Source organism: Kogia breviceps, chromosome 17 (genome assembly GCF_026419965.1).
Source record: "Kogia breviceps isolate mKogBre1 chromosome 17, mKogBre1 haplotype 1, whole genome shotgun sequence".
In the NCBI taxonomy this organism is placed as follows: Eukaryota; Metazoa; Chordata; class Mammalia; order Artiodactyla; family Physeteridae; genus Kogia; species Kogia breviceps.
The window spans coordinates 8,585,229-8,610,703 of NC_081326.1; the positions used below are offsets into that span (position 1 = coordinate 8,585,229).

The window sequence follows — 25,475 nt, forward strand, 5'->3', positions numbered from 1 at the left end:
AATTTGACAAATGAAATCATCATCTGGGCTCATAGCAGTTTCAGAATCCAATTATCTGATTTAGTGACACACTCTCAGCTAGAAGTTTTAACTTCTGAAGTGTGCATGGCTTCGTTTTATGAAATTAATTTTGGGTCCCTTTCAGCACAAGAAGACAGGGGAAGATGGTAGTGAACTGAGGAACAGGAAAGCCAGTCTGCAACTGAAACGTTTAAAGAAAACACTGGCGTTTTTGTAATGGACAACTAGATGCGATACTTTTTTCTTAACCTCTTCTGTAAGGAAAAGCAGTTTTTGAAAAAGAATCCCTAATATTCATACTTCAAAATGAAAAACAAACAGCTGTAGTTTGTGTGAAAGATCTTTATTTTGTTTTGAACAATATTAAAACAAATAAATTATTGGGCAGTTCAGTAACACAATGAGCACATGTTAGAGTTAATCTTTTAAAAGGCACCTCTGGTGCAATTACAGTAAAGTAATAGAGACAATTCAATAGTTATTTATCTTGCCACCTTGTAAAACTGCCTGTTCATTTTACATTGTTCTTTTAATGTTCTTCAGTGAATTGCTGCATTTCATAAAAAAATTCAAAGTCCTATCATGAAATGTACTTCTATTGATTGACTTATTTTAATTCTATTTACTGTTAGTAACATCATCAATGAATCATATTTAAAAGACATTTTAAAATACTATCCTTTATTCTTGTGCTAAAGTAATCATTCCTTCACAGAGTCAGAAGAAAGTGTTTTAAGCACCCAAATGTGAATGAAGTGGAACTTTGTGATGTAAACCTTCTAGGAATAAAAGCTGGGTAAACTAGAACTTTTTCTTGTTGCTATTATTTATACTTTTTAAATAGTTTTATTCCGCTGTCATTTTTAATTGTACAATTTTAAATTGTATGATTTTGTAAAGAAGATTTTAACATTTTTTAGAAAACAGGCATGATCTAATATTTTAAATTACATTTATAATGTAAAGTTACCTTCCCAATGCTAAACCAAAATCAAACACGTTCTCTAAAGAACATTCACAATCACTCTCAATTTTTCACAGATATATGTACAGAGAATCATAAGTATCAGCTCATCTGATTAGAATAATTTTCTTATAAAGAAAAACACCCTTTACATATTCTTTCACAAAGATACTATTGTATGATTAATGTTGAAACCCAACTAAGCTAAAAAATGTTTAATAAATTTTGTACACTTTCATTAAGTTTAAAGTAAAATTTAAAAATTATACTATAAAAATTGTCATAAGTTGAAAGCTATATTCACATATCTTTCTCAATAAATGAAATATGCTTTAACATAGCTACAGTACAAACAGCACATTTTAACTCCTGATTTTTTTTTTTTAAGTAAATATGAATTGTAGGATTTGGCTAGAATGTTCTGATAATACAGTAAAACCCAAATTTCTTCATGCATAATCTGAAAAGTTCCAGAAGTAGTTGACAGTGATTTTAAAATGTAAACATTTCCTTTCCCTTGTGTAGTTGTGTTACCGTTCAATTAAAAATAGAATCCATGTGTACGGCAACCAACTATTATTCCACCTCTGAATCTCTATGTAGTTAACTGTATCAACATGAATAATTTCAGAGACCTATTGATGCTACACATAAGAGTTTATGGCATACAGACTGTTTAATCCAAAGTTTCTATTGTGCGAATACGGTAAAATAGAATTTCCCTGAGGGGAACACCTTGCTGGCCCACAGAAATAACTATATAAAACTGTAGTCAGATTTTAATCTGAATTATAGTCTGTCTGACACGCACCCAAAATGAGTGCGGATAGATTTTTATAATCAGTTGATTTGTGCTAATATTTCTTTTCAGTGGACTATTTATTCATTTATAATCAAACCAGTGTGACCAGAAGAGTTGTTTAAAATAAAACTTTTGAGAAACACACCAAAGTGCGCATGAAAAGATGCTTTAGAGATAACTTTCTTCCAAGTGCACCAATCAGGAACCTCTTCTATGCTTTTAAGATATAATTAATTTTTAATATTAATTAATATTTAATTACTTTAAAGGTAAAGAAAAGATACTTAAAAAGTAAAGAAATTTCCCAAATACCCACGTTGCTCAAATTAGAAGATTTTTACATTGAAAAAAAATCAGGGGCTTCCCTGGTGGCGCAGCGGTTGAGAATCCGCCTGCCGATGCAGGAGACAAGGGTTCGTGCCCTGGTCCGGGAAGATCCCACATGCCGCGGAGCAACTAAGCCCGTGAGCCATGGCCACTAGGCCTGCGCGTCCGGAGCCTGTGCTCCGCAATGGGAGAGGCCACAACAGTGAGAGGCCCGCATACCGCAAAAAAAAAAAAAAAAAAAAAAAAAATCAATCGGAAAAGCATTAGTTTAATGATACTTTTTCTTTCATTCATAGAACCAGGTAGGATCTTACTCATGTATTTTTAATTAGGAAGTCTTTCACATTAAATAACTTCTTCTCCTTTAACGGTCTGTGAAATGCTGCTGAGATAATTTTCAGACTTCATTATAAAATTTGTCCACTCCTGACAAATGTCCTCCATGGAGTATTCTTCACCACCGTATTCCACTGGAAGAATGTCTGGGAAATGCTGAAGTAACCTTTGTTTGTAATTGTCCCCATGCATATGAATCTGAAACAGCCAAAATGTTTTAGAAGGTAGCCCTCTACCTCTCAGTATATCAGATGCATTTCCAAGGGAAAATCAACACTGTAAGATAAGGTGCTCTCATCACTTCTAAGATAGGAGCGCATGTATAGATACTATTGATACCTCCTTTATTCCTCTGCTTATGAAGCTACTAATTTTACTTATGTTTAGATTGTGTTGCTTATGAATCTCATCATCTTACTGTGTTCTTATATTTGCATCCTTATAACTATACAATATTTACAAAAAGCTATTCTTTTCTCTTTCAAAAGTAGATTTTTTAAACTCTACATAAAATCATTTTATACATTCTATTCCCTAATGTACAGGTGATTCTTAGCAAAAGATCGAATATCCTGGGATGGTTCTGTAGATGATAAAAATGTTCTTCCTTTTCTTAGTTCATATTAAATAAAAGCATATATCTGAGCACACAATCAGGTACACAGGGAATAATTTATGTGGCACAGTTGACAGATAGTCTTGGCTAATAAAAAATTAAGAGAAATTATGATGGTTGAGAACTTTAAATTTTTGAACATTTTAAACTATAAAAATTGATCATATAATGTCCTGAAGTTAAAATAAAGACTTGGAACCTTTGGTTAAAAGCACATCTTGTTAAAAATAAATACATAAATACCTTTATTCATCTGCTAGGGTTCATCTGTACATTCAACAATCGTTTAATAAGCACCTACTATGTGCTTAGGATATGAAGACTGAAAGATGAATGAAACAAGTTTTTTGCACTCAGGAACCTTGCAGTCCCAATCCCTGATTTTATTCTGAAATGTTTAAAATATTACCAGCTAATTGAAAAGAAATTCAACTATCTCTTCAGGAAGGGAGAAATAAAACCATTCATAGAGTACTGCCAAAATGTTTAAAGGGAGAAAGTGGCTAGATTTGGTCCTCCCTGCCCTCCCCACGTTGGCAAGTCTGTTTCATGTCAATTAACTTTCATTGAAATGCTTCACTTAACTTCTCAATTAAAAATTTTTCTTCTCTTCTTGCTCATGTTCTACTGTTTATTAGGTTCAGTTTATTGTTGTATTCGCTTTTTGGTCCAGAATATAACCCAAAATAGAAATACTTATTTTTATGTCTTTCTGCGTTCAACAGAAGATGGCCAGCTATTGTCAAGCTAGACTGAAGAGAGAGAAAAAAGAATAAACAAAAAACTCCAGCTTTTATAAAAATAAAAGAATCTTCCAGGGCTTCCCTGGTGGCTCAGTGGTTGAGAGTCCTCCTGCCGATGCAGGGGATGCGGGTTCGTGCCCCGGTCCGGGAAGATCCCACGTGCCGCGGAGCGGCTGGGCCCGTGAGCCGTGGCCGCTGCGCCTGCGCATCCGGAGCCTGTGCTCCGCATCATGAGAGGCCACAACAGTGAGAGGCCCGCGTACCGAAAAAAAAAAAAAAAAAAAAAAAAAAAAAAGGGACTAAAAAGAATCTTCCATAGGGGCGGTTCATTCTTGAAGACAGAAATACCTACTGGAAAACCTCAAAAGAAGCTCTAGGGTCGTCATTTTCTGACCAGATGCAAGATGTTACATATTCTTAGTATGAAAGAATATACTTTGGAACATTCCAAATATGCTATTATCACTCACATTACCAGTATTTCTATTTAAATAGTTTTTGAGATTTAAATTGTCAAAGCCTTTAAAACCTGTTTGTGTTCATGCATTAGATGTTGCCAACGTTTGTCTAAATAAATGCTCTAAAAATTATCCTCTACAGATTCATGCAGAAGAGTGGTTGCCAGTTTGGGAACTCACACTCTATTGTCAACACTTGAAAAATCCCAAGTAATATTAGATAATCACCTGAGATAAGACTCCTCAAGATAGGTAAAAAAAACATCAAATCGGCATTCCCTGGTGGCGCAGTGGTTGAGAATCTGCCTGCCAATGCAGGGGACACGGGTTCTATCCCTGGTCCGGGAAGATCCCACATGCTGCGGAGCAACTAAGCCCGTGCGCCACAATTACTGAGCCTGTGCTCTAGAGCCAGCGAGCCACAACTACTGAGCCTGCAAGCCACAACTGCTGAGCCCGCATGACACAACTACTGAAGCCCACATGCCTAGAGCCCATGATCTGCAACGAGAAGCCACCACAATGAGAAGCCCACTTACCGCAACGAAGATCCAACGCAGCCAAAAATAAATAAATTAAATAAATTAATTAAAAATGAAAAAACATCAAATCTATTTGCTTTAACTAACATGACATTAAGTCACATACTTTGGGTACTATGGTCAGTTACACATGTCTAATTTAAGCGTATTTATTATTTGCATAGATAATATATTCAAACAGCTAGAAATCAAGATAAAAGATACACAGTGAGATGTCTTGCTCCCAACCCTATCCTCAGCTACCCCATCCATACCTTTCTTTTGTTCCATATAGGTAACCACTTCGGTTGTTTCCTTGCATATTCTTTAAAAATAACTTTAATGCCAATATAACTATAGATTCTGATTTCTTCCCCTTTTATACAAAAGATGTATAAACACTATTCTGCATGTTCTTATTTCCCTTTACAATACATCCTGCAAATCTTACTGTGTTCCATTGTGTAGGTGCATCACAGTTTATTTAACCAGTTCCCTCATGATGAAAACTGGGTGGTTGCCAATATTTTGCTGCAATGAATCCTCTTGTATATGTAATTTTGTTTATGAGCATGTATATCTGTAGGATAAAAATCCCAGAAATGTGAAGGCTGTGATTTTGATAACTATGACCACACTGCCCCCTACAGGGAATATATCACTTTGCAGTTTCACCAGCCATGTGTTAGAGGTCCAGTTTTTCCACAGCCTCACTAACTTGATTTTTCAAAACTAAAAAATTTTATAAAAGTAGTTGGGTTGTTGGATAAATATTCAAAACACTGGGACAATGCTGTGTGTGTTGGGGGGAGGGGCGGAAATAAGAGAGTAATTTTTAAATAACAGTGGAACATTTGGTACGGAAGAATAGTGACTTGAATATGTTTTACTTACCCGTTCCTTAATTTTTTCAGTCAGAAATGGTTTAATCATGGAAAAGACGGCATGGAAAATTATTGGCTCATTTATCAAATGGATACCACGAACTTTTAATGGAAAGGAATCCTTTGAAAATAAAGAAAATGTCTTGTTAATAACAAAGCATAAATCAATATGTAATCCTATCGACAAGCCCCTTCTTTGAACACTTGCTAAACTTAACAGCAATACCTTAAGTGTGATTTTATTTTCAAAATTACTCCATCAACACAATAGCCTGCTTTATAGTTCACTGTCCCTAGATTAAGAAAGGTCTCTAAAAAGGTTTCACCTTGTCGTTTAGGCAAAACATTTTAAGAAATACTTGCATCTTTCATAAGCAGGACACAGAAAATATCTTCCCCAATCACATACAAAGGTGCTTTTGAAAAAATCAATGAGTCATTTGGATATTTAACCTTTCCCCTCAAATTTTTATTTTGAGGAAGAAAAATCAAACTTTCATAAAAGTTGAAAGAACAGTACAATAAACACACATTTTTAAACTTTTGACATGGGTGTGTCTTTCAGATCAAAGTAATATCGGCTCTTTTCTAAGCTTTAAAATGTTAAGGATTCAAAGAAAAACCTCATCAGTAGTTTCCCTACTCAAAGATGTGTTGTTAATATAGAGATTTTTCCTGCCAAGTTTCTTCATGCAAAACTTTTTTTTTTTTTCTGCACATAGCTTTTAGAGATGTGTTATCAATTGTGACTTTTCCTTTCAGGTTCTTTCTATGAGTAATTTTATTTTAAACATAATTGCTAATGTGCTCTCTAAATAATTTGCACCCTGTTTTGTTTCACTGACATAATACAATTTTTGTAAACATTGTGAGCTTTAATATTGATGCTATAATCCATCAAATGGATGTACCATCATTTAAGTAACCCTTTTCCTATTTCTGGACAAATAAGCTGTTTCTAATTTTCTTCTATAAAGACTGATGCTATAGGGGGCTTCCCTGGTGGTGCAGTGGCTGAGAATCCACCTGCCAATGCAGGGGACATGGGTTCGATCCCTGGTCCGGGAAGATCCCACATGCCATGGAGCAACTAAGCCCGTGCGCCACAACCACTGAGCCCGTGCACCGAGAGCCCGTGCTCCACGACGAGAGAAGCCACTGCAAAGAGAAGCCCGCGCACCGCAACGAAGAGTAGCTCCCGCTCGCCGCAACTAGAGAAAGCCCGCACGCAGCAACGAAGACCCAACACAGACAAAAATAACTAAATAAAATAAATAAATTTATTTTTAAAAATTGATGCTATAGTAACTATCTTTATGTATACAAGCAATGATGGTTCTAAGTACAGCTTTTATGTTCAGATGTCCTGGATTGGAATCCTTGTTTCACTGCTGACAAAATGTGTATGCTTGGGCATTGCTATGTCACCTCTCTGACATAGTAAAATAATTTGTAAAATGGAAAAATGAATAGTCATATGTCATAAGCTTTGGTGTAGCCATTAAGTGGTAATGCACTTGAAACACTTAGCAAAGTACCTGGCACACAGTAAGCTATTATTATTATACACAAAGTCTTTGCTATATTTAAGATTATTTCTTGGCTAGGTTTCCAAAAGGATTACTGGGTCAAAGATGACGGCCATTTTTTTTTTTTTTTGCGGTACGTGGGCCTCTCACTGTTGCGGCCTCTCCCGTTGCGGAGCACAGGCTCCGGACGCGCAGGCTCAGCGGCCACGGCTCACGGGCCCAGCCGCTCCGCGGCACGTGGGATCTTCCCGGACCGGGGCACGAACCCGCGTCCCCTGCATCGGCAGGCGGACTCCCAACCACTGCGCCACCAGGGAAGCCCAACGGCCATTTTTAAAACTTCGTGTTTTTTTTTCTGGAAAGAATTGTATCAATCTATACCAACCAAAACCTACATGACATTTTGTTGTATGATTGCTATAAATATTATTTTTTGAGTCAATTTTTAATTTAGGAAGAAAATTTTAGCGACTGAAAGATAAAATCACCACATTATTGTTGAAATATATGAATTCTGTGGTTAGAAATTTTGAACATATTTTCACAGTTTGTTGCAACATTCTTTCTTTTTGAATTAATAACACTTTACTTCCTCTTACCGTTATTGAATTCTATGTATCATTTCTAAAATTTTATTTAATTTTCTAATAAATGTACTATCCCTTCCCTTTAACATATAACTAAATTTGTATCTCTTATTTGGAAGTATTATCCCGAACAGTTAAAAATATACACTTACTGTAAGAACAGCAGCAATCTTCTTGGCTACAGATGGCGTAATTTGAAAAGCATGAGAAAACTGCCAGCCTTCCAAATCAAAGACAGCCTTGATTCCATTCCGTTGTGTTTCTACCTCCTGTACAATAAGCTCGGATGTGATTAGACTTACACGAAACACATCATAAGCTGTGAAAACTTTTGGGTCCCAGTGTGCTGAAAAAAATGTAAAAAATCATATCTCAGCACTGTGTAAAGAATCAGAAAGATTTACAAAAGGAAACGAATTCTTTTTAGACTTAAAGGATCGATAGAAATAAAACACGTACAAAGATCACGAATTAAGTAACAGATCAAACTGGTGGTCCAAGAACACGTGCCTGTTTCTCCCTCCCTCCCTCCCTCCAATCCCTAGCAAAGAACAGATGCTTAAGAGCACGGAGAAAAAAAAGAGAATAAATGTAGCCTGGATTTGATGGCCCGATGAAACTACAGCCCAAAATATGCAGGATGGAGCTGTGGCTGAAGGTGGGAATGAACGCCTCTGGGTATGTTCCACGCTTGAAGGTATTGAAAATGGGAAAAGCAAGGCTCTGGATTATGAAGAATAACTAGGGCCCCATCGTAACCACAGAGGTTGCTGCCAAGGGAAATGTGTGAGGAGCAGAGAGGCAGGTGGGCCTCTCTGACACCCTCCGTGATGAGCCGCGCGCCGGCACATCCACGTAGGGGCTAGAACAGTCGCGTGCGCTCGGAAAGCCGAGTCAGGGAAGCACTCGGGTAGCCAGCTCCCCACACCCAGGAAAAACAAGGAATACCTCTGCTAAGAAGAGGAGCTACTGAGTTCTTGTCCTCTCCCCTCCCCCACCAGTCCTGGGGCAGGCCACATCATGCAAAATGGACAGTAGTAGATAGGCAAGCAGGTGATCTTTAAAAAAAGATATGCAACCACTAAGAATTTTAATAGTTTTAAAGACACAGACACACAAAGAAGAGAGGGTCCAAACTCAATAGACAAAAGCACGAAAACTGAAGGAAACAGCTAATAAAGCAAGAAACATTAAAAGAAACAAAATTGTTTCAGGGAGGAAAAAAAAAGATACCATAGGCTATTGTCATAAGAACAGGCTATTATGAAAAAGAATCAGTTGAGATGTTGGAAATAAAAAGATGACAATTCAAGCAAATCTCAGTTGATGGGATAAATGTCAGAAAAGATACAGCCAACGAGTGAATAATGGTTTGGAACATGAAGCTGAAGAAGTCTCTCAATCTCAACACAGAAGACCCAGGAGTCAATATGTACGGATAAAAAGTTAACAGACATGCAGCTAGATCCAGAAGTTTCAAAATCCAACTAATTAGAGTTCTGGGAGGCAATAATACAGAGAATAGGGAACAGAGGAGAAAGGAATAGTAACAGAAGAGAAAATTTTCCCAAAGCTGGAAAAAGATGCAAATCTTCAGATTACAAGGTTCATGCAGTACCTAACAAGATGAAGGGTTAAAAAAAAAAAAAAGATTCATGACTAAGGAATGGTAAAATTCTAAAAATACCAAAGTTTCTGGCGTGAACAACTGGGTAGAATGGTGGTACCAGTTGTTGAGGTAGGAAACACTGGAAGAAAAGTGTTTAGGAAGGAAGGATCATAGGCAGTTTTGAATGTGTTAGAATGGTGACTGTGAGATGTCCAGTTGGATAGAGCTGAGATAGAGAACTGGTCGTATGGAGCTTTGGGAACAAAGAGATAATGGGGGTGAAGATACAAATCTCAGAGCTTCTGTGCTTATAGGTCTATAGCAGGGAGAACCATGGACTTATGTTTCTTTCTGTTATGGTAGAGAGGTAAGTAGCTTAAGAAGAGGAGGCTGAGGCCAATGTCCTAAGGAATTTTGGGATTTACAGTAGAATACGTAGTGCCAGCAAAGGAGACTAAGAAGAAACAGTCAGTTAAGTTGGAGGAAAACACCAGGAGAATGTGGCATCAGAGAAGGGAGGCAGATACCTCAAAAAAAGAGGAAGAGGTTTGCTTTGTAAAGAGGTCAAGTGAAATAGCACTAAACACATCTATTCGATTCGGTGAAAAGGTCACCGATGATTTGCGAAGGTCATTTCACCAGAGAGGTGGCAGTGAAACCAGACCAGGGGGCGTTGAGAGGAGGACCTGTGAGAAAATGTGGATGGTGGATATCACTAACTCTAAAACTGAGGCTGAGAATGAGAGGTGTGGGGAGATGGCTAGCGGGGAGGCTGGAGGGTCTTACGGGATTAAGGAGCTTTTGGATGGCTGATCCTAACAGGTTTAAATGTTAATGGATGCTGTGTAATAGCAAGGAAAAATCTAGAGATGAAGAAAGAGAAGGGATAATTAGAGGTATTCCTGGAAAGGTACAATGGAATTGCCCTTTATTTTTAAAAGCCTCAGATTCCTGGTAAGAATGTGAATAATCAATCCATGGATAAACCAGTTCATGTATACTGTACGACTTCAGACACTGGCTGAAAGCTATAATGGTGCAAAATATGAACAGAACAACTGAAAGTCTGCAGTTCAGAAAATCGTGACTGACCTAAATTTCTTTTCTTTTCTTTTTTTTTTCTTTGGTGGTATGCGGGCCCCTCGCTGTCGTGGCCTCTCCCTTTGCGGAGCACAGGCTCCGGACGCGCAGGCTCAGCGGCCACGACTCACGGGCCCAACCGCTCCGCAGCATGTGGGATCTTCCCGGACCGGGGCACGAACCCGTGTCCCCTGCATCGGCAGGCGGATTCTCAACCACTGCGCCACCGGGGAAGCCCCTGACCTAAATTTCTGAGCCCACCAGCGTAGTTGTCTAGACCTGTGCTGTCCAAAAAGTAGCCATTAGCCATATGTGGCTATGTAAATTTAAATTAACATTTAAATTAATTAACAGTAAACAAAATAATCATTCTGCTTCATAGCTGCGATAGCCACATTTCAAGTGCTCAACAGCTACATGTGGCCGGTAGCCACTGAGAACAATTTCAGCATCATAGAAAGTTCTATGGACATTGCTGGTCTAGACTCTAAGCTCCTTTAAGGCAAAAGAAAACATTGCCGTACCTTTTAAATTCCTTTTCCAGCAACTATCTAACATTTATTGAGTGCTTCGTACATACCAGGTAATTTTCTAATTATATTTTATATATACTGTATTGCAAGATTTAATGCTCACAGCAACCCTGAATTTCAGATAAACTGGATATATTTTTTTTAGTCTAAGTATGCCCCATGCATACAAAAAAATTATTCATTGTTTACCTGAAATTCAAATGTAACTGGACACTGTAGTTTTTATAAAACAGTTTCACTTGCTACATAAAACACAGATACTTTGCTAAATCTGGCAAATCTATCCCTCAGGAACTCAGGGAACCTCATGCAACTTCCTATAACACCAGTGAGGCAACGACAGGACAGAAGAGCACTTGTAATGTCTGGTTTACAGACAACGACTTCACGATTAACCCAGTTGTATTTGACACAGAAGCTGGAGCAAAAAAAAACCCAGAATCATTCTACTTGGTCTTCTGCTACCTTTTCAAGAACTAAATGCAGGATCTTCTTGCAAGACAGCCAAGTGCTGAGTTATAGGCAGGTATCTTATCTATAAGCAGGCAGGAAAAGCAAATCTATAAATATCTTTAAGTTCCCTGGAATATTTAAAGATGTGAAAGTTTCTGTAAGAGGATAATTCATAAGATTCTGCTCATGAAATGTTGGTTATCTTTGTCATTCCCACCGGGCCAGGAAAGGATGCTGGGGACAGTGTGAACCCCCCGTTTCGTGACATTTTTAACCACACACAGGTCGAAGGGTGGGGCAGAAGTTACAGGTTTCCAGCCTCCCGGAAACACTAGGAAGACCTAGGGGTGAAAAGAGGAAGCAGTGAAAAGAAAGAGGGGAACGTGAAACAGGGGTTCTTCAATAGTTGCTTGGGTGCTGCTTCCCACGGGCCCTTCCTCCCCTTCCTCCCCCCGGAGAATGAGCCCCCCGCCCCTCAGCCTGCGGCAGGACCGGACCACCGGTGACTCTGTCACTCACTCCAAAAATATCTCATAAATACCTACCACGTGCACGCCCTGGTTTCGGTGCTTGGGAAACATCAGCGAACAGAACAGACAAAAATCTATGCTGTCGTGGAGTTTGTATTACTATAGTTCAGAATTCTTACTTGAATTTTTGAAACGCTTTACCTTGATCTTTTCTTACCTTTTCCACCTATTTCTCTTCTCTGTTTTCTTTTCCTCTTATTTTATACAGTTAACTGTGTGGAAGAATGGAAGTAGGATTTTCACTGGTTTTGGATAATTTTCTCACAACGGCCAGTTTTATTATATTTGGGGGACATTAAAGACTAAATGAGGGACGTCCCTGGCAGTCCAGTGGTTAAGACTCCAGGTTTCCAATGCAAGGGGCGTGGGTTCAATCCCTGGTTGGGGAACTAAGATTCCACATGCCACACAGAGCAGCCAAGAAAATATAAAAAATAAAAATTAAAGGGCTTCCCTGGTGGCGCAGTGGTTGAGAGTCCGCCTGCCGATGCAGGGGACGCGGGTTCAAGACCCGGTCCGGGAAGAAAGATCCCACATGCCGCAGAGCGGCTGGGCCTGTGAGCCATAACTACCGAGCCTGCGCATCTGGAGCCTGTGCTCCGCAACGGGAGAGGGCACAATAGTGAGAGACCCACGCACCGCGATGAAGGGTGGCCCCCGCTCGCCACAACTAGAGAAAGCCCTCACACAGAAACGAAGACCCAACACAGCCATAAATAAATTAATTAATTAATATTTTTTTAAATTAAGAAAAAAATTTTTAAAAGACTAAATGAAACCCAAGTTAAAACCTAAAAAGCTAAATTCTTAAATATGAACTCATGGAAGCTTCTGATACGGCAGTCAAGAAAAATTTAAAAAGAGGAAGTGCTGTGTGTGACCTACCAATTCTGTAAATCAGAACTTTGCTGCCAGTGGGGTCTCGGGCTCTCAGGACACCGACGTAGCCGGCCTTCAGAAGGCCAAGAATGCTTCTAGGATGGAGATCTGCACTTATTTCTGGACATTCTGCTCTCCACTTATAGTAGTTTTTTAGTAACTGGAAAATAAAATAAAACTTATCTACAGATAGCATACATGGTAAGCATTTTGTAAGAGCGATAGGAAAGCCTTGGCATTATGTAGGGCCCTTGCCATGTATTATGTCAGGATTCTAACCTGGGGTATCTTTTTAGCTGTAAAAGCTAAAAGCACACTTCATGCAGGATCTCAGGTGATAGGAGTTAGTCACAAATTGAAAGTTGAGGAATTTTTATTTGTCTCCCATGGTAAAGAATCTCCCAAAGATAGCTGTCAACAATGCCTCCCCTCCTGGTGTGCACATGTCCTTCCCTCCACCAGCAGGTGGAGTCCATTTGATTCCTTCCTCTTGAAGCTGAGCTGGCCTCGAGTCTCGCTTATTATTATTTTTTTTTTTGGTGGTACGCTGGCCTCTCACTATTGTGGCCTCTCCCGTTGCGGAGCACAGGCTCCGGACGCGCAGGCTCAGCGGCCACGGCTCACGGGCCCAGCCGCTCCGCGGCACGTGGGATCCTCCCGGACCGGGGCACGAACCCATGTCCCCTGCATCGACAGGCGGATTCTCAACCACTGAGCCACCAGGGAAGCCCCTCGAGTCTCGCTTTGATGGAAGTGACACCGTGCTTGGTTAAGAAGCCTGAGACCTTCTCTTTTTGTTTCTTGGGATCCAGACACCACGTAGCATTATTAAATAATGAATCTCTGCAGAGAGAGGCCCTGGACAACGAGAGGCCGTCTCAGATAGCCTGACCTCAGCCATGGTCCCATCTCCTGCGACGTGGAGCAGAGAGGAACCATCCCCGCTGAGCCCTGCCCAAAGTGGCGCATTACAATACACAGCCGTGCTTTAAGCCGCTAAATTCGGGGCTGGTTTGTTACTTAGCAATAGAAGGCTGAAACATCCACCTTTTAGTCTTTGTGAATAAGGAAGAAAAGAAATCAATCAGATGAATTAACTCTACAAATGTTTTTGAGCATCTGCAATGTTCCACACACTTAGTGAGGCACTTGAGCTATAGCAGTGGGCAGAATAAAATCCCTGCTCTCTTTGGACCTCACCAGCTGGTGACAACTGGATCATACAGGCCACGCTATGTAGTGAAGAGCTTGATTCCCAGGCGGCTGCTGCTTCAGGAAAACCTTGACTCCACCACCTACTCTCCGTGCGGTCTCGGTGTGTATTTAAACTCCTGTGAGCCATGTTTTCTCAACATGTGTCTTGCAGGGTTCTGGGTAAAGCATACACGGGCAAAACGAGTCAGCCTTGCTGTTCTCTTAATATGGAAAGTTACTTAGATTAATTGCTCATCCAAGTTTTTAGTGCAGGTTTATATTAAAGATAACTAAAAATCTTTGGTTTTTATTTTCTCTCCTAGAAAAAAGAAACAAAGGAGCATTTCTATACCATACTAACAGAAAACAACAAAAATCGACTTTGTTAACGGTGGTATGCACTCGGAGAGCCTGTGGAACAGTCTGCCTGGATATTAGGTCTTGGCAAAATTTGGTCTGAAAGAACCACATTTTCTTTTTTTTTTTTTTTTTTTCCCAAAAAACCACCAATAATGGTTACTCTGCATTTACCAATAATACAAACATGGCCAGTGTATTGTGGAGAATTTACCTTTCCATGATTTTCAGCATTCTCAGTTTTTCTAAAACGACAGTATATTTGTTTTGAGTTTAAAGAGATCTATTAGCAACGTGGGATCAAAGTTCAGATGAAAGGAAAGGACGAATTTTGCATTTGAGAGTCACTGGAAAGAACATGAGAACTGTAATCACGAAGTAGTAATGATCTGGAGGAGAAACTGCAAAAACAAGTTTAAAAAACCAAGTAAAGGGTGAAATTCCAAGCCCTGGGGAACGTCAAGGGCTGGGAATGGCTGGAGGAGAGAGAATCTGGTTGGACCACAGGAAAACTGACACCAGGATGTACAGAAGGGAGGGAAAGGCATCTGTGCTGCTCTGCTCCTTACTTCTTTCTCTCTGATACTGTTTCCCTCTCTTTCTCTTTCTTTCTCCCTGTCATTTCTGCATTTAAGAAACTTTCCCTAACTGTTAAAAAAAAAAGAGAGAGAGAATGTTACTAAGAGTTAAATGCAGCAGAGAGGTTAGAAAGAAAAAAAGTCAGTAAATTTGCCAACAAAGAAATAATTGGTGACCTAAATAGCGGATTCCAAAAGCAGCAAAAACAAAAGACACATTGTAGATCCTGATATATTCATTCTCTTCTATAAGATGAATTTCTCTTCCTTCTCCTGTCCTAGGGGGCATCAGAATAAGTGTTACTAGCATTTTTAATGTTCATCACTTTTTTTCATAGTTCCCTCGAATGGAAAACTAGTCCTTTTAATTCTAATTCAAGCAAAACACCAGAAGCAGCATAGGAGCTCCGATACAGAAATAACAATTTTATTTTCCCATGGAATAATAAAAGTTATAGCTTCATTAACAGGGATCTTTTGGGGGCTTCCCTGGTGGCACAGTGGTTAAGAATCCACCTACCAATTCAGGGGACATGGGTTCAAGCCCTGGTCTGGGAAGATCCCACCTGTCACGGAGCAACTAAGCCCGTGCGCCACAACTACTGAGTCTGTGCTCTAGCGCCCATGAGCCACAACTACTGAAGCCTGCGCACAATGAGAAGCCCGCGCACCGCAAAGAAGAGTAGCCCCCACTTGCCGCAACTAAAAGAAAGCCCGCGCAGCAACGAGGACACAATGCAGCCCAAAATAAATAAATTTATTTTTTTTAAAAAAGGGATCTTTTAGGGAATAGAGGCAGGTTCCTCAGCTTACTGATCTCTGCAGAGTGCTGGGCACTTAGGAGATAGGTACATGTGTCGAATGAAAGAATAAATTAATACATGATTAAACCAGCTGTATCCGCATGCTTGAAAAAAATGACTTTCATAAAGATGCACAAATTGCCCTCATACTTTTGACACTTGACTTTTGCAAACTGAAGGCTCTACACCTGGATCTTTGATTATTACTTTTCCACTGATAAATAAATTCAAAAGTCTGGTTGACGTAAATAAATTATGTAAATGACATAAACTGCTACCGAGCAATTCTCCAAAAAACCACATAAAGTCCACAGCAGAAAAAAACTGCCCGTGGGTGAATATTCATTACCAAAAGGCACCTGTTTTGTACCACCACTAGCAATAAATAAATATAAAAAGTTACAGCTTATTTTAACTCTGCTTTGTAACAGAGTAGCTTTCTCCTTACATTTTTCATGTACTTTCCAACAAAATTACAACCATATTTGTGCCACTTTTCTAGGGTTTAATGGCATCATTTCAATTCCTGCTCCTGACCATTCTAAGAGGTAACTATTGTTACCCCATTTTATTGGTAAGAAAACTAAACTGGAAGAAATTACACATTTGTTTCAGGGTAGTAGCTACCAGGAGCAGAGTGGAGTCTGAAATTGACACTTGATACAGTGAATTTTACAAAAGAAGCTGCATTTAGTGGGAAATTAGCAGGGAGCGTCAGTGGAATTTTGAAAACATTGACGTATTTGGGAAAACTATAAAAATAATTAAAGAATAAAAAACGTATCACATAGAGCAAAATTATAAGGAGGAATATTCACTTGTGAAAGATACGATTCTATATACTCACAAGAATATATAGAACAGACAGAGGTTAATAGTTGGTTGTTTTAAACAGATGGGGCAAGTATAGTTCAGTTGAGAGTGCAGGCTCCCCTGAATTCAGCTCAAGTTCAAATTCTTGCTCTACCCCTTAATAACTGCGATTTAGGACAGTTACTTACTCATTACATCTCAGTTTCTTCTAAAATGAGAAAATAATGAGGTAATCCACATAAACACTACTTAACAAAGTAGCTGGCACTCCCAAAGTTATTAGAATTCACAAAAGTCACTAATTTTTTTATAATTTCAAATACAAAAACTAGAATAATGAGAAACTTCATTAAAACTGAGGGACTTATCAAGGTTTCTTCATACACTAAAACTATAGGGTTTTCATACGTTAAATAAAGGAGTGTAAATTGAATTAACTGCCTCTGTGGAGGAAAATGAAAAAAACAGTTTCATACTTTTAACTCTCCCCTTTTCCTTTCAAGTTGGCAGAAAAATAGCAAAGAGTTCACAGAAACTTGATTCCTATCCAGTAGATTTGGACACAGTCCTGCTAGCCAGCTCCTCAAGGACATGATGCAATGAAAACAATTCAGGAAAATAAATAATACAGGGAAAAAATATACAATACAGAGGCTGGAGGTAAATTTTATTTCATCTTCTATTTAGACATTACTTTTTAAAATTGGCGTAGAGTTGCTTTACAATGTTGTGTTAGTTTCTACTGTACAGCAAAGTGAATCAATTATACATATACATATATCTATTCTTTTTTAGATTTCCTTCCCATTTAGGTCGCCACAGATAACAGTAGAGTCCCCTGTGCTATACAGTAGGTTCTCATTAGTTATCTATTTTATACATAGTAGACATTACTTTAAAAAAGTAACCAAAATGGGGCCTTCCCTGGTGGCGCAGTGGTTAAGAATCTGCTTGCCAATGCAGTGGACATAGGTTCGAGCCCTGGTCTGGAAAGATCCCACATGCCACAAAGCAACTAAGCCCATGCACCACAACTACTGAGCCTGCGCTCTAGAGCCCGTTGAGCCGCAACTAGTGAGCCCGTGTGCCACAACAAGAGAAGCCACCGCAATGAGAAGCCCACACACCGCAACCAGAGAAAAGCCCGCGCGCAGCAACGAAGACTCGACGCAGCCAAAAATAAAATAAATTTAAAAAAAAAATTTTTTTTAAAGTAACCAAAATGAAATCTGTAAATCATACACTTTTAATTTTAGTTACCTATAAATGTTTAATGCCCCATTAGAGCTACACTTTTCATTGGACCTGAGATTGTGTCTTCATATCTAGTAGCTGCTGAGTAAGTATGAGGACACCTTAGTAGCCATCTGATAAAAGAAAAGAAATAGGTAGGCTCCTATTTCATTCCTAATGTCAAAATGAAGTCCAGTAGATCGACAACTCCAACATAAAAAAAGAGAAGTTATAAATTACTAGAGAAAATTTTGCAGAAGGGAAGAGCTTATGAAACGAGAAGCAATCACAGAACAATCAAATCAACACATTTGATTACATAAAAACTTTAAAATTCTTCACAGAAAGAAAATAGCATTAACGATGTCAAAAGACGAACCGCAAACTAGGACAACAGCCTATTTTCTTTAGTACATGAAGATATGAATAAAATGTTTTATATTTTATGTAAACAACGTGGAAGAAAATAGCAAAACAAGCAGTTAATTAGAAAGGAATTTAAAAATGTTAAATATATGAAAGATGATTAACCTCACTTGTAATTAAATAAATGCATATTAGAATAATACTGAGAACCAGTTCCTCATTATCATTATAATAACGAGAACCAGTTCCTAGCAGGTTGACACACAGATCATAAAGTTTGGTGACACGGCGTGGGTGATAATATGGGGAAAGACACCATTATGTATGGATAAGATAGAAGTGATAAAATACGTGGTCTATTCATCATCAACACTGAAAACGCATATTGCACTTCATCCAGCAATTGGGCAAGTTCAACTTATCCTATAAGGATTTTCTTCCTTTTGTATTGATACCATGAGAAAGACATACTAGAATACCCAGTTGGTGTGGAAGAAACCCTCTTTGTCTTGGTTTCTGTGTTTTGCGAACTGGCAAAGCAAATTGTAGAAATTCAAAACATAATCATTGAATGAAGGAATGGACAGCATATGCACAGCAGCACTGCCCATGTCTGATGACAATTCCTATGTCCAATACAGGAGACTGGTTAATACATTTTAATAGAATAAACTGAGACAATGCAATAGTACACAGCCCCCAAAAGAATAAGCCACATGCTGAGACAGATTCATCTCTATGATAAATTATGTTAAAAAGGCAAAATGTAAAACACACACATATGCTTGTGCGACTGTAGATTACACCTGGAAAGGTAAGAGGCAGGTAACAGTAACTGCCACTGGGTAGGAGCCTGGCAAGCTAAGATGTGGGGTGAGGAATTTTTTCCCTTAGAAAGTTATTTTTAGGAACTTACTTTGCATTCTTTACTATTTATGGATTTTTTTTTTTTTTACCGTCTGTACTTCTTACTTTTTCAATTAAAAATTAGTTACCAACAACAAAAATCCTCATACTGAGACAGCTGGGACTCTGCATTATAATACTTCCTCTGCCTCCCAGCTCGCCGCCGTGTGAGACACTTGGGCGAACCACTTGGAGAAAGGGCTAGATCAAGTTCAACTGCTGAGCGCTTCCTACGGCCAGGCTCTGTGCTGGGTACGTCCTGTTCCGTTAAACTGGTTAATGTTCAGTCCTGGGAACCAGTCATCGCGGGAGGCCCTTTCACCGTTATTTAACAGGTGAGGATGCTGGGTCCAAAGTGCTAGAACTCAAGGTCGTACCCCTCCTCCTGATTCCTGTCTTCCCACCACCCTGCCCTCAACCAGCTGTAATAACACACCTGGAGCCACAAAAGAAGCGCCTCATCCCCCCTCTCCCACTCAAAACACTCTGGACTGCTTTACCGTCTTGACACTTCAGTGTTACTATGAATAATACTCTTTTGCTAGGATTTGGCTTTAGGTCTTCAGTTTTACTGGCAATTTCATTTCCCCCACCAAACGTCGAGTTACCTGCTAAGATGGAATAACTCTAGGCTTCCCACTTTTCAGCTGTCATTTTCTTTTATCTCACCCGCTCTACCGCGGAGAGTGAGGCATTTCCCAAACTTTATAGGTTCGGGAGACTCGTGCAGGGCAGAGTTCCAGTGCTTGGGGTCAAATGGGCCCTCTCCCTAGAAGGCTCCAGCTTTTTTCGAGGTTTCCCGTTTCCACGACCCAGAGAAACTGGAAGGACCAGGGCGGGAATCCTCAGAACTCCCGCTCGCGCCGCGCGGTGCGCTCGGGGCGCGTCCCCGCCGACGTCCGGCCGGCGGGCCGGGCCTCGGCGAGGCTCCGGGCCCAGCCGCGGCTTCCCGGCCCGTCCCCCGGGTACGGCCCGGCGGGGAGAACCCCTTACCCGCCAGGCCTGGTCCAGATCGAAGTCCCGGGCGCGCAGGAACCGCAGCAGGAAGGCGTCGCTGAGCGGCAGCCGCGGCGGCCGAGCGCCCGCCTCCCCGGCCCGGCGCCGCAGCTCGGCCAGGCTGGGCTGCAGCAGCGGCGAGTGGTCAGGCAGCCCGCTGAGCTGCGCCCCCGCCGCCGGCCCCGGCCGCGCCTCCGCCATGCCCGCCGCGCCGCTCCCGCCGCGGCCCGGGCGCCCGGGAAAGCTCGGGCCCGCCTCCGCCCCTCCTCCGCGGGCAGCCCGCGCACGCCCCCCGCCAGCCCCGCCTGCAGGCGTGAGCCCGGGCGCCCCCTACGCGGAAGCACGTGGCGGCCCCGACGTGCTCCAGGTAGGAACCCCAGCCTTCCCAGTAAGGAAGGCACTGGTGTTCGACGTCAAGGGGAAGGTGACAAACTTTGTTTGCCTCAGCTGATTGTGATTGGTTGGGATGTTTTAAGAATAGTCTGCTATCGTGCTTTGCTTTTTCCCCTCCCTCGCTCCCTTCCTCCCTTCCTTCCCTTCCTTCCCTTCCTTCCTTCCTTCCCTTCCTCCCTCCCTCCCTCACTTCCTTTCCTTCCTCCCTGCCTCCCTTTCTTCCTTCCCTCCTTGTCCTGGAGATGGAAGGAGCCTTAGAACCACCATTTCACATCTCGGTGGCAGACTCGCTGCGGGGCCCTTCTCCCCCTACCCCTTCCATTAAGGCTTCACACTGACTCCTCACCTCAAACTGTGTTACAACAGTGGTTTCCAAAATACACATCCCAAAATGGCACCTTCACTGACTCACTGCTCTTCCCCTTCCTCCCAATCCAGGCAGTCTTCTCAGTTCTTGGCACTTTATTTACTCTGTTACTGACATATACCAATAAATGACTAGTAAGTGCCAAAAAGAAATCTTTCTAAACACTCTCTACTTCCTCTGTTATGCTTCACCACCATGTCTAGTCCCTCAACAGAGAGTCCAGAGTCCTTATGTGACCTCATCTAAGTGATCCTGGGTAATGGAGACGGAGCAGGAAAGGGATGTGGAAGCCAGAAAGGTCGTTAAATTGGTCTTTTCTTGATCTCTGCCCTATTCCAGAGTTGACCTGTTTCCCCAAGGGGGAATCCATGAGACTAATTATTATTGAATATATAGTATGCGACAGGTAAATACTAGAATCGCACAAATAAAAACCAAATCTTTGCTTTTAAGATGTCCAGTGGGGCTTCCCTAGTGGCGCAGTGGTTGAGAGTCCGCCTGTCGATGCAGGGGACGCGGGTTCGTGCCCCGGTCCGGGAGGATCCCACATGCCGCGGAGCGGCTGGGCCCGTGAGCCATGGCCGCTGAGCCTGCGCGTCCGGAGCCTGTGCTCCGCAACGGGAGAGGCCACAGCAGTGAGAGACCCGCGTACCGCAGAAAAAAAAAAAAAAAAAAAAGATGTCCAGTGGCAGGTGAGAGAGACTGCCATTTCATTCATGAAAAGAATAATTATTGAGCAGCTTCTGTGTCCAGAACTTGTTCCAGGTACTGAGGCTCCACCAGCAAACAAAACAGACAGAACCCTCTTCTTGGGGGCTTTGATTCTTGTGGAGGGAGATAGACAAGGAATGAGATAAATAAGCAATAAAACAGAATATGAGAGGTGGTGATAAGTGCTCTGGGAAAGCATAAAACTGTGAAGAAGGGTAGCACCTACAGTGATGTTTGAATCAACACCTACAAGGGGGGTGAGGAGGCTGGACCAAGGATGGGGGGCAGGGGGGGACAGGTGGAGCAGGCTTGGGAAGCCAGTGGAATAAATCATCAGAATCCAGTAAATAAGCTATGGTACTTACTTAAATGAGGGCTAGAGATTCCAAGCTTTGATTTTTACTTGGAGTGAGATGGAAAGCTATTGGAGTAAAGGCTTACAATTCAACATGAAAACTGTCATGAAAGAGGTAGAGAGAAAGTGCTGTAGAGAACACAGAGGAAGCCTTCCTAACTCTGCCTAGGGGATCTGGGAAGGCTTCATAAAGAGGGGACATTTGCTTGGACTTAGGGGATACATTGGGAAAGTATGCTAGGTGAGGGCGAGAGGGGGAGATCAGGAAGAAATTACTAGCCAAATGGTGTAGACTGTGAAAAGCCTTACTTGGAGCTCTGACTAATGAAAACTACAAGGGAAGCCAGTCTTCTCTAGTAGAAGAAAGAGTATATATAGCATATTTTCTTCTCTTTCAATTTTTTTTAACACATTTTTCTACTTCTTAGTATTTAGCATCTGCTATTTTGAAATATGGCAGAAAGTTTAGTGAGAGGGACTTCCCTGGCAGTCCAGTGGTTAAGACTCCATGCTCCCAATGAAGGGGGCATGGGTTCAATCTCTGGTTGGGGAACTAAGATCCTGCAAGCCATTCAGAGTGGCCAAAAAAAAAAAAAAAAAAAAAAAGTTCAGTGAGAGGTCATGGACATTGCTATATCATGGCTATAGCATCCTTTTTTGGAAGTGAGCTATATGGAGTGTGGAGTCCAATTTGGCTAGGCTTGCACTGGTAAAACTCATAAGCACAAAAGAATGTTTATTGATTGATTTTGATTGATAACCATTAAACTCAGTGAAAATGGAACCAACATGGAGCCCACATGGCCGTGACAGATGACTCCTAATAGCCAAGAGGTACAGGGGTAGCGGGGCATATCTGTGACTAAAATGTGAAGCAGTTCCAGTGCCTACAGTTAGTACCATTGAAGAAAAAGGAAAAGAGAAAGAAAAATAGATGGAGAAGCGGTAGAGTAGGCTCCTACAGGAAATCTTGATTACTTTCTTTTTATAGATCTTTATTGGAGTCTAAGTGCTTCACAGTACTGTGTTAGTTTCTATTGTACAACATTGTGAACCAGCCATATGCATATGTATATCCCCACATCCCCTCTTTCTTTCGTCTCCCTCCCACCTTCCCTATCCCACCCCTCTAGGTGGTCACAAAGCACCAAGTGGATCTCCCTGTGCTATGCGCCTGCTTCCCACTAGCTATCTATTTTACATTTGGTAGTGTATATATGTTGCTGCTACTCTCACTTCACCCCAGCTTCCCCCACCCCCCTCCGTGCCCTCAAGTCCATTCTCTATGTCTACATCTTTATTCCTGCCCTGCCACTAAGTTCATCAGTACCTTTTTTTTTAAGATTCCATATATATGTGTTAGCATCCAGTATTTGTTTTTCTCTTTCTGACTTACTTCACTCTGTATGACAGACTCTAGGTCCATCCATCTCCCTACAAATAACTCAATTTCATTTCTTTTTATGGCTGAGTAATATTCCATTGTATATACTTGCCACATCTTCTTTATCCATTCATCTGTCAATGGACATTTAGGTTGCGTCTATGTCCTGGCTATTGTAAATAGTGCTGCAATGAACATTGGGGTGCATGTGTGTTTTTGAATTATGGTTTTCTCAGGGTATATGCCCAGTAGTGGGATTGCTGGGTCATATGGTAGTTCTATTTTTAGTTTTTTAAGGAACCTCCATACTGTTCTCCAAAGTGATTGTATCAACTTACAGTCCCACCAACAGTACAAGGGGGTTCCCTTTTCACCACACCCTTTCCAGCATTTATTGTTTGTAGATTTTTTGATGATGGCCATTCTGACCGGTGTGAGGTGATACCTCATTGTAGTTTTGATTTGCATTTCTCTAATGATTAGTGATGTTGAGCAGCTTTTCATGTGCCTCTTGGCCATCTGTATGTCTTCTTTGGTGAAATGTCTATTGCAATCTTGAGAAAGAAAAATGGAGCTGGAGGAATCAGACTCCCTGACTTCAGACTATATACAAAGCTACAGTAATCAAGACAGTATGGTACTGGCACAAAAACAGAAACATAGGTCAATGGAACAGGATAGAAAGCCCAGAGATAGACCCACACACATATGGTCACCTAATTTACGACAAAAGAGGCAAGAACATACAATGGAGAAAAGACAGCCTCTTCAATAAGTGGTGCTGGGAAAACTGGACAGCTACATGTAAAAGAATGAAATTAGAACACTATCTAACACCATACACAAAAATAAGCTCCAAATGGATTAAAGACCTAAATGTAAGACCAGACACTATCAAACTCTTAGAGGAAAACATAGGCAGAACACTCTATGACATAAATCACAGCAAGATCTTTTTTGACCCACCTCCTAGAGTAATGAAAATAAAAACAAAAATAAACAAATGGGACCTAATTAAACCTAAAACCTTTTACACAGCAAAGGAAGCCATAAACAAGCTGAAAAGACAACCCTCAGAATGGGAGAAAATATTTACAAATGAAGCAACAAACAGACAAAGGTTTAATCTCCAAAATATACAAACAGCTCATGGAGCTCAATATCAAAAAAACAAACAATCCAATCCAAAACTGGGCAGAAGACCTAAACAGACAGTTTTGCTAAGTAATGCAGACCATCCTTCTGTCTTTCAACAATGTATCTTAGATCCAAAAAAACATTTTAGAATTCCTGGCATGAGTTTTCTGGAGATGTTACTCACTCTTTGTCTTGAAGTGTCTTCGCTCATATGTTGCTCTGGCAAGCTCACCTCTTCCTGAACATACATCCAGGCCTCTGATACAAAGATTCCAGAGGGGTTTCTGGAACTAGTGGCATAAGGAAATAAAAACAAAAAACAGAAGGAAAATTAGTTAATATTTGTACAACTAACTTACAGTGTACTCTGAAATTATTTAGCAACTACTTATTAACATGTAATAATTTAAAAGTATACCAATTATTTTACTTTCAGCTTCACAAGAAAGACATAAATACTATTGATTATCATTAAGAGATAACTTCCCAAAAGGTACAATTATGACTCTCATACAGATATAAAAATGAACGCGTGTTAAGAATTTTTTTTTTTTTTTTTTTTTTTGCGGTACGCCGGCCTCTCACTGCCGTGGCCTCTCCCGTTGCGGAGCACAGGCTCCGGACGCGCAGGCTCAGCGGCCACGGCTCACGGGCCCAGCCGCTCTGCGGCACGTGGGATCTTCCCGGACCGGGGCACGAACCCGTGTCCCCTGCATCGGCAGATGGACTCTCAACCACTGTGCCACCAGGGAAGCCCCAAGGATTTTTAAATTTAACTTGTAAGCAGGGAACCAGGCAAATGTTATGAGGCTCAAAGGAGAAATCGAAATAGCACACATTTACATGGAGTAAAGGATGTTGAAATGAATGTGCAAATGGAGACAAAACTAACTTCTTCCACCGTGAAGGAAGGAGGCCAATTGAAACTCTACCAGGTAGGGCAGAATTTGCATGCTCTTAGGTAGCTGTCATTGCCCTCAGTGAGCTATAATTTATGGTGTTGTGAAATA

General features: G+C 40.9%; 1 protein-coding gene across 3 annotated transcripts; it reads right to left on the reverse strand.

The window, feature by feature from the left end:
- Positions 1-2,440: 2,440 nt before the first annotated feature.
- Positions 2,441-20,319, reverse strand: TTPA (alpha tocopherol transfer protein). 3 transcript variants are annotated; one of them, XM_059043110.2, is made up of 5 exons: positions 20,116-20,319; positions 12,879-13,032; positions 7,941-8,134; positions 5,683-5,793; positions 2,441-2,648 (listed from the first exon to the last, which is right to left on the reverse strand). In XM_059043110.2, exons 1-5 carry the CDS (start codon positions 20,317-20,319, stop codon positions 2,460-2,462), a joined length of 852 nt encoding a protein of 283 aa, XP_058899093.1. In that variant the 3' UTR covers positions 2,441-2,459. The 3 variants fall into 3 exon arrangements, with proteins under 3 accessions (XP_058899093.1, XP_058899094.1, XP_058899095.1); XM_059043111.2 differs by lacking the exons at positions 7,941-8,134; positions 12,879-13,032; XM_059043112.2 differs by lacking the exons at positions 5,683-5,793; positions 7,941-8,134 and having other exon boundaries at positions 2,474-2,648.
- Positions 20,320-25,475: the final 5,156 nt, after the last annotated feature.